The 12,597-nt window shown below is 26.8% G+C and overlaps 2 protein-coding genes across 2 annotated transcripts; one reads left to right on the top strand and one right to left on the bottom strand.

The window, feature by feature from the left end:
- Positions 1 to 715: 715 nt before the first annotated feature.
- Positions 716 to 1,122, top strand: PADL01_0402500 (probable protein, unknown function; the record flags this gene model as incomplete). The annotated part of the gene is made up of 2 exons (XM_028685139.1): positions 716 to 809; positions 917 to 1,122. The coding sequence occupies 2 exons, from the start codon at positions 716 to 718 to the stop codon at positions 1,120 to 1,122; spliced, it is 300 nt and encodes a 99-aa protein (XP_028536667.1).
- An 835-nt stretch (positions 1,123 to 1,957) lies between these two features.
- Positions 1,958 to 10,729, bottom strand: PADL01_0402400 (erythrocyte membrane protein 1, PfEMP1, putative; the record flags this gene model as incomplete). Its single annotated transcript, XM_028685138.1, has 2 exons — positions 1,958 to 2,776; positions 3,248 to 10,729. 2 exons carry the CDS (start codon positions 10,727 to 10,729, stop codon positions 1,958 to 1,960), a joined length of 8,301 nt encoding a protein of 2,766 aa, XP_028536666.1.
- Positions 10,730 to 12,597: the final 1,868 nt, after the last annotated feature.

Below are 12,597 nucleotides of genomic sequence, written 5' to 3'. Positions count from 1 at the left end.
ATAAAAATTATTCTTTAAATAATTATATATCTATATATAATATTACAATTGGGTATATAAATAATATGGTTATATTAGTTTTATTTATCTTGTTCTTTTTGTTGCATGCCCTTTAAATAAAATATAGTTCTTAAAAATTTTTTGTATATATAAAAATATATATATATATATATATATATATATATATATATATATAAATTATTATATTATTCTATATATATAGATATATTATAAAAAACAAAAAACATATATACCTATATTTTATTATAGAATTAATATATTTATCATGTCAAAATAATAAAAAAAAAAAAAAAATCTATAATTACATGAAATAATCCTATTTTAAGAGGAGAAATTTTTTTATTTTTTATATTTTTTGTTATTCCTTTTTTGTTGCAACCATATAGAACCAATTACATATTTTTATTTTATACAGTTGTCGAATTGAACAATTTTTCTTTTAAAAAAAACATAAGACTATGTTTTATATTAATGATATATATATATTATTATGTTTATATATTGTATTTAAAATAATTTAGTAGAAGATATGTGAAATAAACTTTAACATTTTTATGAGCAAAAATAAAATATGTGCATTTATAAATAATGGATGAAATATAATATATATGTATATATATATTTATAATAATGTTGTTATTACATTAATAATTTTATTTTTGCTTCTTTTTTTTTTTTTTTTTTTTTGTGAAATATGAAAATCCTATTTCTTTTTTTTGTAATTTTTTCATTTTTCAACATCATTAAAATAAAAGGGAGAAAACACCTTGAAGAAAAATGTTTCAACGGTACTAAATGAAAAAATATAGTTGCTATATATTATATATACATATATATATATATATATTTAATATGAATATATTTTATTTTTTATTTTTTTGTACCACAATTTTAGGAGTAAACCATTCAGAAGAAAAATATGAAGATTTGGATGACATTCCACAAAAGAAATTAATTGAAAGTCTTATGGTTAATGTTGAAAATTCAGATAAAGATGAAAAAAATATAAATAAATATAATATATTTAATTATTTATTAAAAGCATCATTAGATTTATTGTTAATCAAACCAATTGCAACAATTTTAAACTATAATTCGTAATTTCATGATCTATAAATGTAAATATATATATATATATATATATATATATATATTTATATGTAACAATTTTTTTGTGATATTAATTATATGTTAAAAAAAATATATATATAATATTTGTAAGTTATATGTATATATTATACACATATTAATTTAATGCAAAAAAAAAACACTAAAAGTAAAATGTTAAAAGTTTTAAATGTGAATGATTTATTAAAATAATTATATATATATATTATTAAACAAATACAAAAAGAAAAATAATATATATCATGATATTTCGAGTATCCTATAAAACCAAAAGGAATGGGTACAATAAATTATAATTCATATATTTTTATAATTAAAACCATATTATTGTAGGTATATCCTTATAAAATGTTATTGAAAAGATGTAATATATAAAGTAATGAAGATTACAAGAAAAAAAAAAAAAAAATTATAAAATAAATCCTAAATAATGTGTTATATATTCCAAATATTTCACACCGAAATATATGTATCTCTTAAATTAGGTTTAATTGAGAGGCCTATAATATTATTTGGTTTTTTTGTAGGATCATCTGAAAAATTAAAATATATATTATTTTCATTTTCATCTAATATATTACTATTTGAGTATATATATTAATAAATGGAGTGTCATCAATTGGAGCACTTGGTTAATCCATAATAATGTATATGGAAATATTGATGGTCATGTTGAGGATATTAATAATAATATTGTTATCGTTTTTGAATTCTGAATTTAATTTATTTAACAATTCGTTTTTATTACTAAAATTTTCTAATATATATCTATATCTTTATAGCCATTTGTGAAGTAAATTCAATTGATTTAATGTGCATAGTTATTACTCATATTTCCAAAATCATATAACGTACTTGTACTTTTTACATTATTTGTTTTGTATAATTCATTTTCTTTTCTTTTGAGCAATTCATCATAAATATCAACATTATGATTACGATTTAACGAATCATTAATTAAATCAATTCCAGTATATATATTATTTGAAACATATTTTGGATTATCCGTAAAATTACTAGTTACTTCCTTTTGCTTTGGTATATTCCAATTAATATTATAAGTAACCTCGTGATCATCATGTAAAACTCTATCTTGGATTTGAGTAATAAAAGGCTTTTCTTCAATATTAACGTCTAAAATATTAGGATGAATATCCTTAGGTATATTATCATTTGGTAAATCATCATTTAATGGTACCTCAGGTCCTATATGTTGTAAATATTGTGCAATAAAATCCTGTTTTTTTTGGTTCCATTCATTATCTGTAAGTTTATAACTATCATCCTTTTGATACCTAGAGGTATCATCCTGTACATCATATGTTTTTTTGCTTGGTTTTAGTACCACTTCGATCAATGTTTTATATTTTGGAGATTTATATGTATATATATCATTTATATCCAGTTCGTCATATTCACTTTCTGATGAAGTTAGGTCAGAAGATGATATATCACGAAGATAACTATAATGGTCCGATTCATCTCCTTCGACATATATATATGTTTTGCCTTTATATTTACCATATGGTACATATCTATTGGTGGATGTTTCATCAGGTATTCCATAATCGTTTTGGGGTATATCAAGCACATGAAATATATCGGTAGGTGGAAGTATAGGTTTTTTCTAAAAAATGTGAATATGAATGTATAGGTGTGCGTATATGTAGGTGCAACATATATGTATATAAATTTTTTTTTTATTATTTAAATTTAGTTCTCATTGTATAAAAATTTTTTTTTTAATTCTTTATTTAATAAAATTTTTATTTAATTTTTTTTTTTAATAAAATTTCTCATTTTTTTATGTGAATTTTTTTTTTTTTAATTTTTTTTTGTATTTAAAAAAATTTTTCTTTTTATTTTTAAATTTGTGAAAAATCTTTCTCTTTTTTTTTTTTTTTTTTTTAGGAAATATGATTCCTTATTCCTATTTTCTTTTTTTTCAATATAAATAAATATATTAAATATATATAAAACATATTCAAACGTAATATATATATATATAACATATCCAAAAGTAACACATATATATACATATATAAAACATATACGAACATACAAACACACCCAAATTACATATATATGTATTTGTTACCTTCATGTAAAATAATAGAGCGATTGAACCTAATGCAAAACTTATTCCAACGGGGATAGAAGATGATAATATGTCAATATTAAATAGTTCTTCTGGGGGTATTGCTGGGGTTTGAGGTTTTGGTCCTGCAGGTGCTGGAGGTTGAGGTTGGCCTTGTGATTTACCAGCTGTATTAACATGAGTAGTATCTATACTTTTAGGTGGGGATTGAGGTAAAAATATTGGTTGTATTATTTGATCTTTTACTGTTTTTTTAATATTCTGTACAATTTCAATAGAGGTTTTCACAACAGAACTTATATCAATCGCTTTTATTGTTTCTCCAATTTTTTGTGTGAATTCTTTACTTTTATCTATAATATGAGGCATTAATTTTTCGTTAACTGTTTTCCCGAGTTCTAAACTAAAGCTTGTACCTAAAATTCCTCCAAAAAGTGAATACGAAGCAACATTGTTAGTTATACTATCCCACCAATTTGGGTCGGTTCCACTTTTACCTTTTGGAGAACTACCTGCAGTATTACCTCCATTACTAGGAGTATTAGGATCTCCACTATTATCTGGACCAGTACTAACAGTACCTCCTCCTTGTGGGGGTGAAGGAACAGCGTCTGTATCAGTGTTAACAGTGGTTGTAGAAATTGTAGTTATTGCTGTTCCGTGTCCTGGATTATAAGTATTAATTCCTGCTCCACGACAAAGGCCCTTATCCTTATTATCAAGTCCGTTAATACAATCAGGTTCTGTTTGTTTTTTCCCCCGTCCCGATCGTTGTGGTGGCGCTTGCGGCTGTACACCAGGAGGGTTTTTTTGACCGCCTGGTGATCCCTGTCCCGGTGTTTGACCACCACGTGTTGCTGGTCCCACTTTTGTCCCCGGTTTCACTTGTGGTGTCACACAATTACATTTATTCTCATAATTTGTTGGCGGATACTCCATCGTCGAAGGTAACGGGTCACCACTAGATGAATTTTGTGTGGACGAGTGTTTATCCATACAGTTATAGTCACATTTTCTACTCTTTGGACCCATTTTATTTAATTTTTTTTTCAAATAATCTCTAGCATCAGATGATCCTTTCGCTTCTGGATCCTTGTCATATAAATTCGCTTTATCTTTTTCTTCCTTAAATTTCTTGTTTTGGCTTTCATAATGTTTTTTCCATTCATTAATAAATCTTTCATATTTTGGACAGTGTTGTTTGCACTGAGTACATTTGTCACATTCTCCATTACCTACACAGTCCTTACACTTCGTTTGCAAATCCCCATACTCCTTGGTATAATGTCTACAAAAGTCCTCCCCCCACTCGACCATCCACCGCAAAAATTGCGGAATAGTGGAAAAGTCGCACAAATTAGTAGTGGTATTGTCACTGAATTTCACGTTGTCGTATTGGTACTCGGGTTTGGTTTTTATACTTTGGTTGCCCCCTGCTTGAGATAACGCACATAACATCCCTTCCCATATATTTGGACCATTTTGATCCCACCATTCTTCACGTTTTTGCGCATCAGTTTGGGTGCCACCATGTTGGCTATTTTTGAAAACATCATCTATATTGTCTTTTACATCCTTCACACCACCCTCACGTTTACCTATATCTTTTCCTAGACACAAATCTCTATAATCTCCAAAAATATAGATCATGATTCTTTTAAATTCTTCAGGGATAGTGCCACTTTGTAATTGTTTCTCTGAATCTTTGTTATCAGTTTTGTATTTTTCCCATGATAAATGTGTTTCCAGTGCTGCACACTTTATAAATGGGTCTTTTAATTTATCTTCGTTTGCAGTGTTTCCCTTAATCTCATGTTGTAAATAATGTATGCATAGTTTTTGTCTTCTTGGGGGCATACAGGGTCCTTCATGTTGGTCTTGAAATTTAGTTCTATTACATGTCCATCCAGGATAAGATTTTTCGTTTGGATGATATTTTGGATTGCAATTTCTTTCTCCTTTTTTTTTTGTTTCATTATTCTCAATACATTCCTTCACCTTGTCGCATATATCTTCCGTACCTGAACTAGGTGCTGGCTTTAATTTTTGGCCTTTTTCACCTTGGTTATCTTGTGGATTATTAGGTTTAATCATTTTGTTTTTAGCTTTTGTAAGTATATTACTAATTGTTTTTAATTCACATCCTAAACATTTTGTTCGATAATTATTTTTATATTCTTCATCGTTTCTGTTAATGACATCTTCTATTTTTAAGGCATTATTTGAAGGAGCATTTTGGTCCTTATGTCCGCACGAACATTCCTTATTGCATAAAATATTTAAATATACTTGTGCACTACTTTTGTCCTTTGTAGCAGTTTGAAATAATGTATTATTACCATTATTACTGTTTTGCTTTGTTAGCTCTTTATATTTTTTTGATAATCCTTTCCACTGATCTTTTTTTTTGTATAACCATTCTTCATATTTAGGGCATTGTTTCAAACATTTGTCGCATGTGTTTCCACCACAATGTGTATTACAGTCCTTATGATTACATGCATCATACAATTTTTTTAATTGTTCCTTTTTTTCTTCACAAAAACTTTCGTACCATTCTTCTAACCAACGTAAAAATTCATCATTATCCTCAGGTGTGAAGGTACCACATATATTATTGTTGTTATCACATTGTGTCATGGATTTCCATATGTTTTCTTTGTTAATTTCCCAAAAGGTTTTACGTTCCTTTTTTATTTCATCCTCACTATGTGCAGTACCACCACTGTTCCCTACCCCATCATTTTCGTCTTTAAGGGTTTCAGTTATGTTTTTGTCGACATAATATTTACTAAATCCATCAACATAATCGTTTTTAAGAATAATATCACGTATATCTCCATAACTTCGTTTTATTGCACGACACGTTTTACTATCATTACCACTGTTAGGAACTCCATTATTGTTATATTTTTCGCGCAACAACTGGGCTTCACGTTTTGCTAATCGATATAAATTTATTATTAAATCATCTTGATTCCTTGGTTTTGCCATAAGTGTAGCTAAACATAATTGTTTACGTCTAGGAGGGATTTGCACACCATTCAAATATTGTGTTCTGCCGTATGCGTCCATGTACATATCAGTCCAATCATGATCCTTAAATGTTTTTTGGTTACAATGCGATGTGGAAATATTAGTGTCACACGGTTCAATAGTTGTGGTAGTAGACGTACTACCTGCACCACCTCCACTACTACCACTACTAGGTGTTATATCTATTCCATAGATACATGTACAATAATTTTGAAATTGTCCATACTCTTTATTCTCAAGACTATCTGTATTTCTGTTATTGTTAGTTCCTTTGATATTTAATAATTCAGAAAAATCTGAAAAATTACAACCTTTATTGGCACAATCGTACAATAAATAATCGTTAGGTTCGTCATACATATTACTATTAGAATTTTCAGTATTATTTGAATCTTCTTTGTTATTTACTTTTTTCCATTTTTCAGACAAAATCTTCCATTGTTCTTTTTTTTCATCTAACCATTTTTTGTATTTATCGCATTTGTCTTTACATGGTACATCAGTTCGTGGCGATCCATGCGATGTACAATTATTCTTACTAATATTCTTACATTGTGTTCCAAAATTTATTATTTGTTTTTTGCGTTCTTCATAGAAATCATCTCCCCATTCTTTGATCCATCGTTCAATCTGATGATCGTCATCAACTTCTAAGAAGAACTCATCTTTCTTTTTTTTATCCTTGTTTTCAATTCCACATTTCATTGCTTCCCATACATGATATTTATGATTTTCCCACCATTCTTTACGAACATCTTTATTATTTTCACCTTTTGTAGCCCCCTTTGTAAAATAATCATTTAATTTACTTTGTACCTTACGTGAATTACCAGCATCATCCGTATCATTCCCCAATACAAGATTTCTATAATCGTTATAACTTCGTTTTAAATCTTTTTTGAACGCATCCTCATCTAATACTCCTTGTTCATTTATATGTTTATCCCATAATCTTTGTGCTTCAATTTTTGCAGAATCCAAAATATTAGATTTTAATGAATCATTATTATCATCGTATTTTCCAGTTACATTTAGTAGATTTGTTATACATAATTGATTTCTTCTATCAGGAACACATATGTCAAATCTACCAGGAATTTTACAACTCCATTCGGAATTCTTATCTCCTCGTTTTCTTTTTCTAGGACAACTTCCATTAAACTTTCCAATAGTATCACAATAAACATCTGCAATTTTATCTCTTTTTGATAAATCTCCTTTTTTATTTCTACATTTATCGCATAATTTATCTTTCTCCTTATTTTTATCATCTATCATTGTATCGATAATATTTTTGGAATTTTCCATTTCTCCACATTTTTTGTTTTCTTCTAATTTATTTTCACATCGTGCATACAAATAATAATTAAGAGGAAGTTCCCTTATTCCTGCATCGTTTGATGCGTTCTTATAATTTTGGAAATTTTTTTTTTGTTTTTCCCATTCAGATTTTAAACTATTATATAATTTGTCATAACAGTCACATTCAGTTTTACAGTTCGAACATGCCAAAAAATTAACTTTATTTGTGTTTCTTAATTTATCATTGCCACATGATAATTTTAAATAATTCATATATTTATCTATATATCGTTCCATATCCTCTAACCATTTTTCAAACCAATAATAAAACAAAATATCTTCTTTATTCATACCATCATATAAATTGTTATTATTTGCAATAACAGTATCAATAATCTCATCTATGGTAGTTTTGTCATTTGTTTTTACGCACATATTACTTTGTGTTGTACAATCCCACTCGTCCCATGTTCCACCATTACCTTCATCACATATCTTTGATTTTTCTGATGTGGTACCTGCAGAATTATTTTGATCCGCAATTTTTCGTAATCTTAATTTTTCTTCGCAATCGCATTCATTAGAGTATTCATGTGGTGTGTCCATAACAGCCATACCACTTTTCAATGTTTTGTCATATGTGCAATTATTACTGTCAAAACCATTTTTAACAAGATCCTTCATATCTTTGTCATTTGCATCTTGATCTTTCAAATATTTATTAAGTTCACTATCATCTTCCTTCTTTTGTTCCTTAAAATATAGTTCTAATTTTTTCCAATGTTCTCCCCATGTATTTTTCCACTCCTTATACTTGGTACATTTATTTATACATTCTGAGCATTTATTTTCTTTGCATATAGTTCCATCGCTTTGATTAGCCATTTTACTTTTGCATTCTTCACAATTGATTTTCATATCTTCCAATTGTTTTTTCCTTTCTTTACAGAACTCCTGCGACCATTCTTCTAACCATCGTAACAATTGTGGAATATCATCAGTTGGTACAGCACCACAGTTGTTCCTACTGCTACAATTGAATGCTTCCCATATTTTGTTTTTGTGCGTTGCCCACCAACCTTTTCTAAATTCACCATCATCACTATAGTTTAGGTGCTTTTCTTTATTATTAGGTGGATTTATATATGCTTCATCATATAATGTTTTTAGTTTTCCAAAAATATTGGAAAGTTGCTTTTCAGCAGTGTTTGCATTTCCATCAGTCCATATATTTGTTCCTTTAATTAAATCTCCTAAATCATGAAAACTTCGTCTGATTGCATCGCAAGCTTTTTCTTTATTTTCTTGCATATTTTTGCCTCTATATCTTGTGACAAAGGTATCCCATAGTTCTTGTCCTTCGAACCTTGCTGTTATTAAAACTTCTTTTAAAAATTTATTATTAACTTCACTAAATTTTTCCTTGTCATCAGTTCTACTGGTGTTTGTAATTTTGTCACCAAGTTGATCGTTATCTAAATATCCTAAACATATTTCTTGAACGCGTGGAGGAACACAGGGGCTTTTATTTGGGTCACGATTATTACATTCCCATTTTCCATTTCCAATTTTTTCTTTTCCACTTTTCGATATTCTTCCTCCTGCTCCACTTACATAATGAGTACCACATGGTGTGTTTGTGCTTTGATGATCAGTTCTACTTTGAACATTACTACTATTTTCATTAATCGCAGATTTATCTGTACTCAACGAGCATTCGTTTAGATTTGTTGATAATTCCCCTTCAAGTACTGGATTCGGTGTATTTCCTGGAGATCTGTCTTTACACTTACATGCTTGATCATACTCGTGTGGTTGAAGACGAAACGCATACGTGTTACCACCCGCCATACTATCACTAAAATCTTTTTGTTCCTTGCAATCAAAATTACCTATATCAGTTATATACCCTGCAGCAGTACTATATTTATCTTTTCCTTCACTTTTAAGTTTTTCGAAAAACTTTTCAAGTTGTTTCTCACTTCCATTACCACTACTACTATTAACACCATTTTTTACTTTAGTCATATATTCTGAGTATTTTTTTGATTGTTCCTCCCACTGTTTTTTCCAATCTTTAACAAAATCTTTATATTCGTTGCACATTTTTGTGCATTTCCTACAATCACCACTGTCTTTCATACATTCTCCATTAGAGGGATCATTACTCTTACATTTTCCACACCTATCACTCAGAGATTCATAATCCATTTTTTGTTTCTTGCAAAACCATTCGCTCCATTCCGTTAACCATCGTAACCTTTGGGGGATGTAGTCATCAAGGGGTGTTTCATTATTGTATCCACAATATGCTGATGCTGTTGCATTAATGACACCACCATTTTCTCTTTTTATATCAGATAATGCAAATAAATTTCCTAAGTGACATTTCATTGCATCCCAGACTTGTGATCGATTTGCTGCCCACCAATCTTTACGTAAATCTAAATAATTAGTATTGTCGTTATAATTGTTGCTTCCACTAGGAAGGTTATCTTTAATTTTACCAAATATTGTTACCATCTTTTTCTGTGTTTCCTTTTCACCAGTGTTATCAACCCATAAATCTGTCCCTTTAATTATATCTCCTAAATCGGCAAAACTGTTACGTACAGCACGACATTTATCTGGATCGTCACTTCTAGATTGATACCGTTGATACAGTTCTATTATCCTTTTTGCTTCGTGGTTTGCTGCAAGCAAAACATCACCTAATAATGAATTACTAACATTATCACCTAGAAGTGGACCTCCCTTACTATCAACATCTAAATTTTCTAAATTTGATGTACAAAAATGTTGTCTTCTCGGAGGCAAAAATAATTCAGGTTTGTTTTCATTTACTTCATTCCCAGTTATCCAGTCTGTTCCTATTTTAAACCGATCACCTTTACCTTCACATGGTCCGCTTGAATTAATACGTTTATCATTTGAATAACTTTTGTTAATGTTACAAAAATCGTTAGACAGATTATTTCCAACACCACCTTGGGTATAATTACCTTTTTTTGCGTTACCTTTCAATTTATCAAGACCACCAGTACCCAATCTATTTTCTGCTTCTTGGTGTGCTAATTTTTGCAACTGTTCTGCAATTTTATATACAGTTTTTTTTTGTGACGAACCACCACGAGTTCCCTCCATTTTCCTTACATGTGGCATGAATATATTTTTTATATATTTGTTCAATTACCATTATATATATACATATATATTATTTGTGAAGCAACTTCAATAAGCTAAAAATAATTTTTATAATTTATAAATATATGATCTTTCCAACTATCTGTTTCTCTACCTGCAACATTTGAAATATATTAGATATTTGTTTTTTTTGTACATTCCTGTGGTATAATGATATGTTTCGTTCGGTTTTGCCATTTTGATATATATAATATTAATTGTTTCTAATTTATTTGATCATTTGTATTTTTATTTATTTTTTGTTTGGTTGATATATTGTATATAGGGTTTTATATATATCTTTCGATAATCTAGAAAAAAAAAATATATATTATTTTTAATGACAATAATAGTTAATATTATTTAGATTAAAAACATTTACTTCTATAATAAATTTATTAGAATTTATAATAGCGTCACTATTAGTTTTGTTGTTAGTATTTATAATACTACTATTAAGATTTAAATTTTTTCTTTTTTATGGTATTTAAAAAAAATATAATAAATAAAATAAATATCCATCAAGAATAATTGATATATCAAATATAAATATGACAATACATATGTAATATATATATATATATATAATTCATTTGTTATAAGAATAAACATCATTTAGATAATATATAATTATTTAAAAATATAAATATGTATTGGAGACATATCTATCCATAACAAAAAAAAAAAAAAAATAATTAAATAAAATAAATTAAAAAAAAAATATATGTAGTACATGTTGTAGATAATTTAATAAGAAATAAGAAAAAAGTATTATTATTATTATTTATTTATATTATTTTATTTTTTTTGTTCTTGCTTATTTTTTTTATCTTATGTTTTTTATGTTTTTTATGCTTTTTTTTTTCCCTATAGAAATCTATTATAAAAAAAATAATATATATTTTTAAATAAATATATATATATAATACAATATGTTTTTATTAATATTGAACGATTTCATGTTTGTGATATATAATATATTAATTATGAGATAATATATCAGGTAATATATGAAGTAATAAATAAAAAAATATATATATGTATATAAAAAAATATTGAGAAAAAATAAAATAACAAGAAAAAAATTAAAAGGGGAACAAGAAAATTATTGTTATATTAATAAAAATATTTATGTGAATTTTATTTATTTATTTTGTTAATTCGCTCTTAGGTTTTTATGTATTTCAGTTATTTTTTCTATTGTAGTTTTGTTAATTTTTTATGTATTTTTTTGTATCCTTTGTAGTTATTATAATTGTTATGATTCTTGTATTTCTAATAAACAATTGAAGAAAATAACATGAAATATAATAATTATATATATATAGGTGTAATACATATAATTAATCAATATATCAACATTTATAATATATTTTATTGTACATTTGTATATTTCATGTATATGATAATATAAGAATTAAAAAAATATATATATATATATACTTTTTTGTTCATGATGTATATATTTTATTCTTATATTTATAAAATATATGTATTCAAAATTACATGTAAGTAGTATAAATATATATATATATAGTAAGTTAATATATTCACATTATATATAGAACTTCCATGGTTATTTAAAATACAAATTCATATTAAATTTCTACTTTTTTGAAATATTATATACATAAGTAGGATTCATATGTATGAGTAACATTCAAAATATATTTTCTTTATAAGAAAGAAGTCAGAATAACAAAATTGTAATAATAAGAAGAATAAAGGTTTTCGAAAAATTCTTTTGTTTTCTTTATTTATAATTGTATAAGTTGTGTTTTCATTTAATTTTCTGAAATATGACGTATTCTTAATAGGTAATATTTAAT

The sequence above is a fragment of the Plasmodium sp. gorilla clade G2 genome (assembly GCF_900097015.1).
Source record: "Plasmodium sp. gorilla clade G2 genome assembly, chromosome: 4".
Lineage (NCBI taxonomy): Eukaryota > Apicomplexa > Aconoidasida > Haemosporida > Plasmodiidae > Plasmodium > Plasmodium adleri (nom. inval.).
The sequence above is the reverse complement of the archived record's forward strand: the minus strand, read 5'-3'. Positions and strand labels throughout refer to the sequence as shown.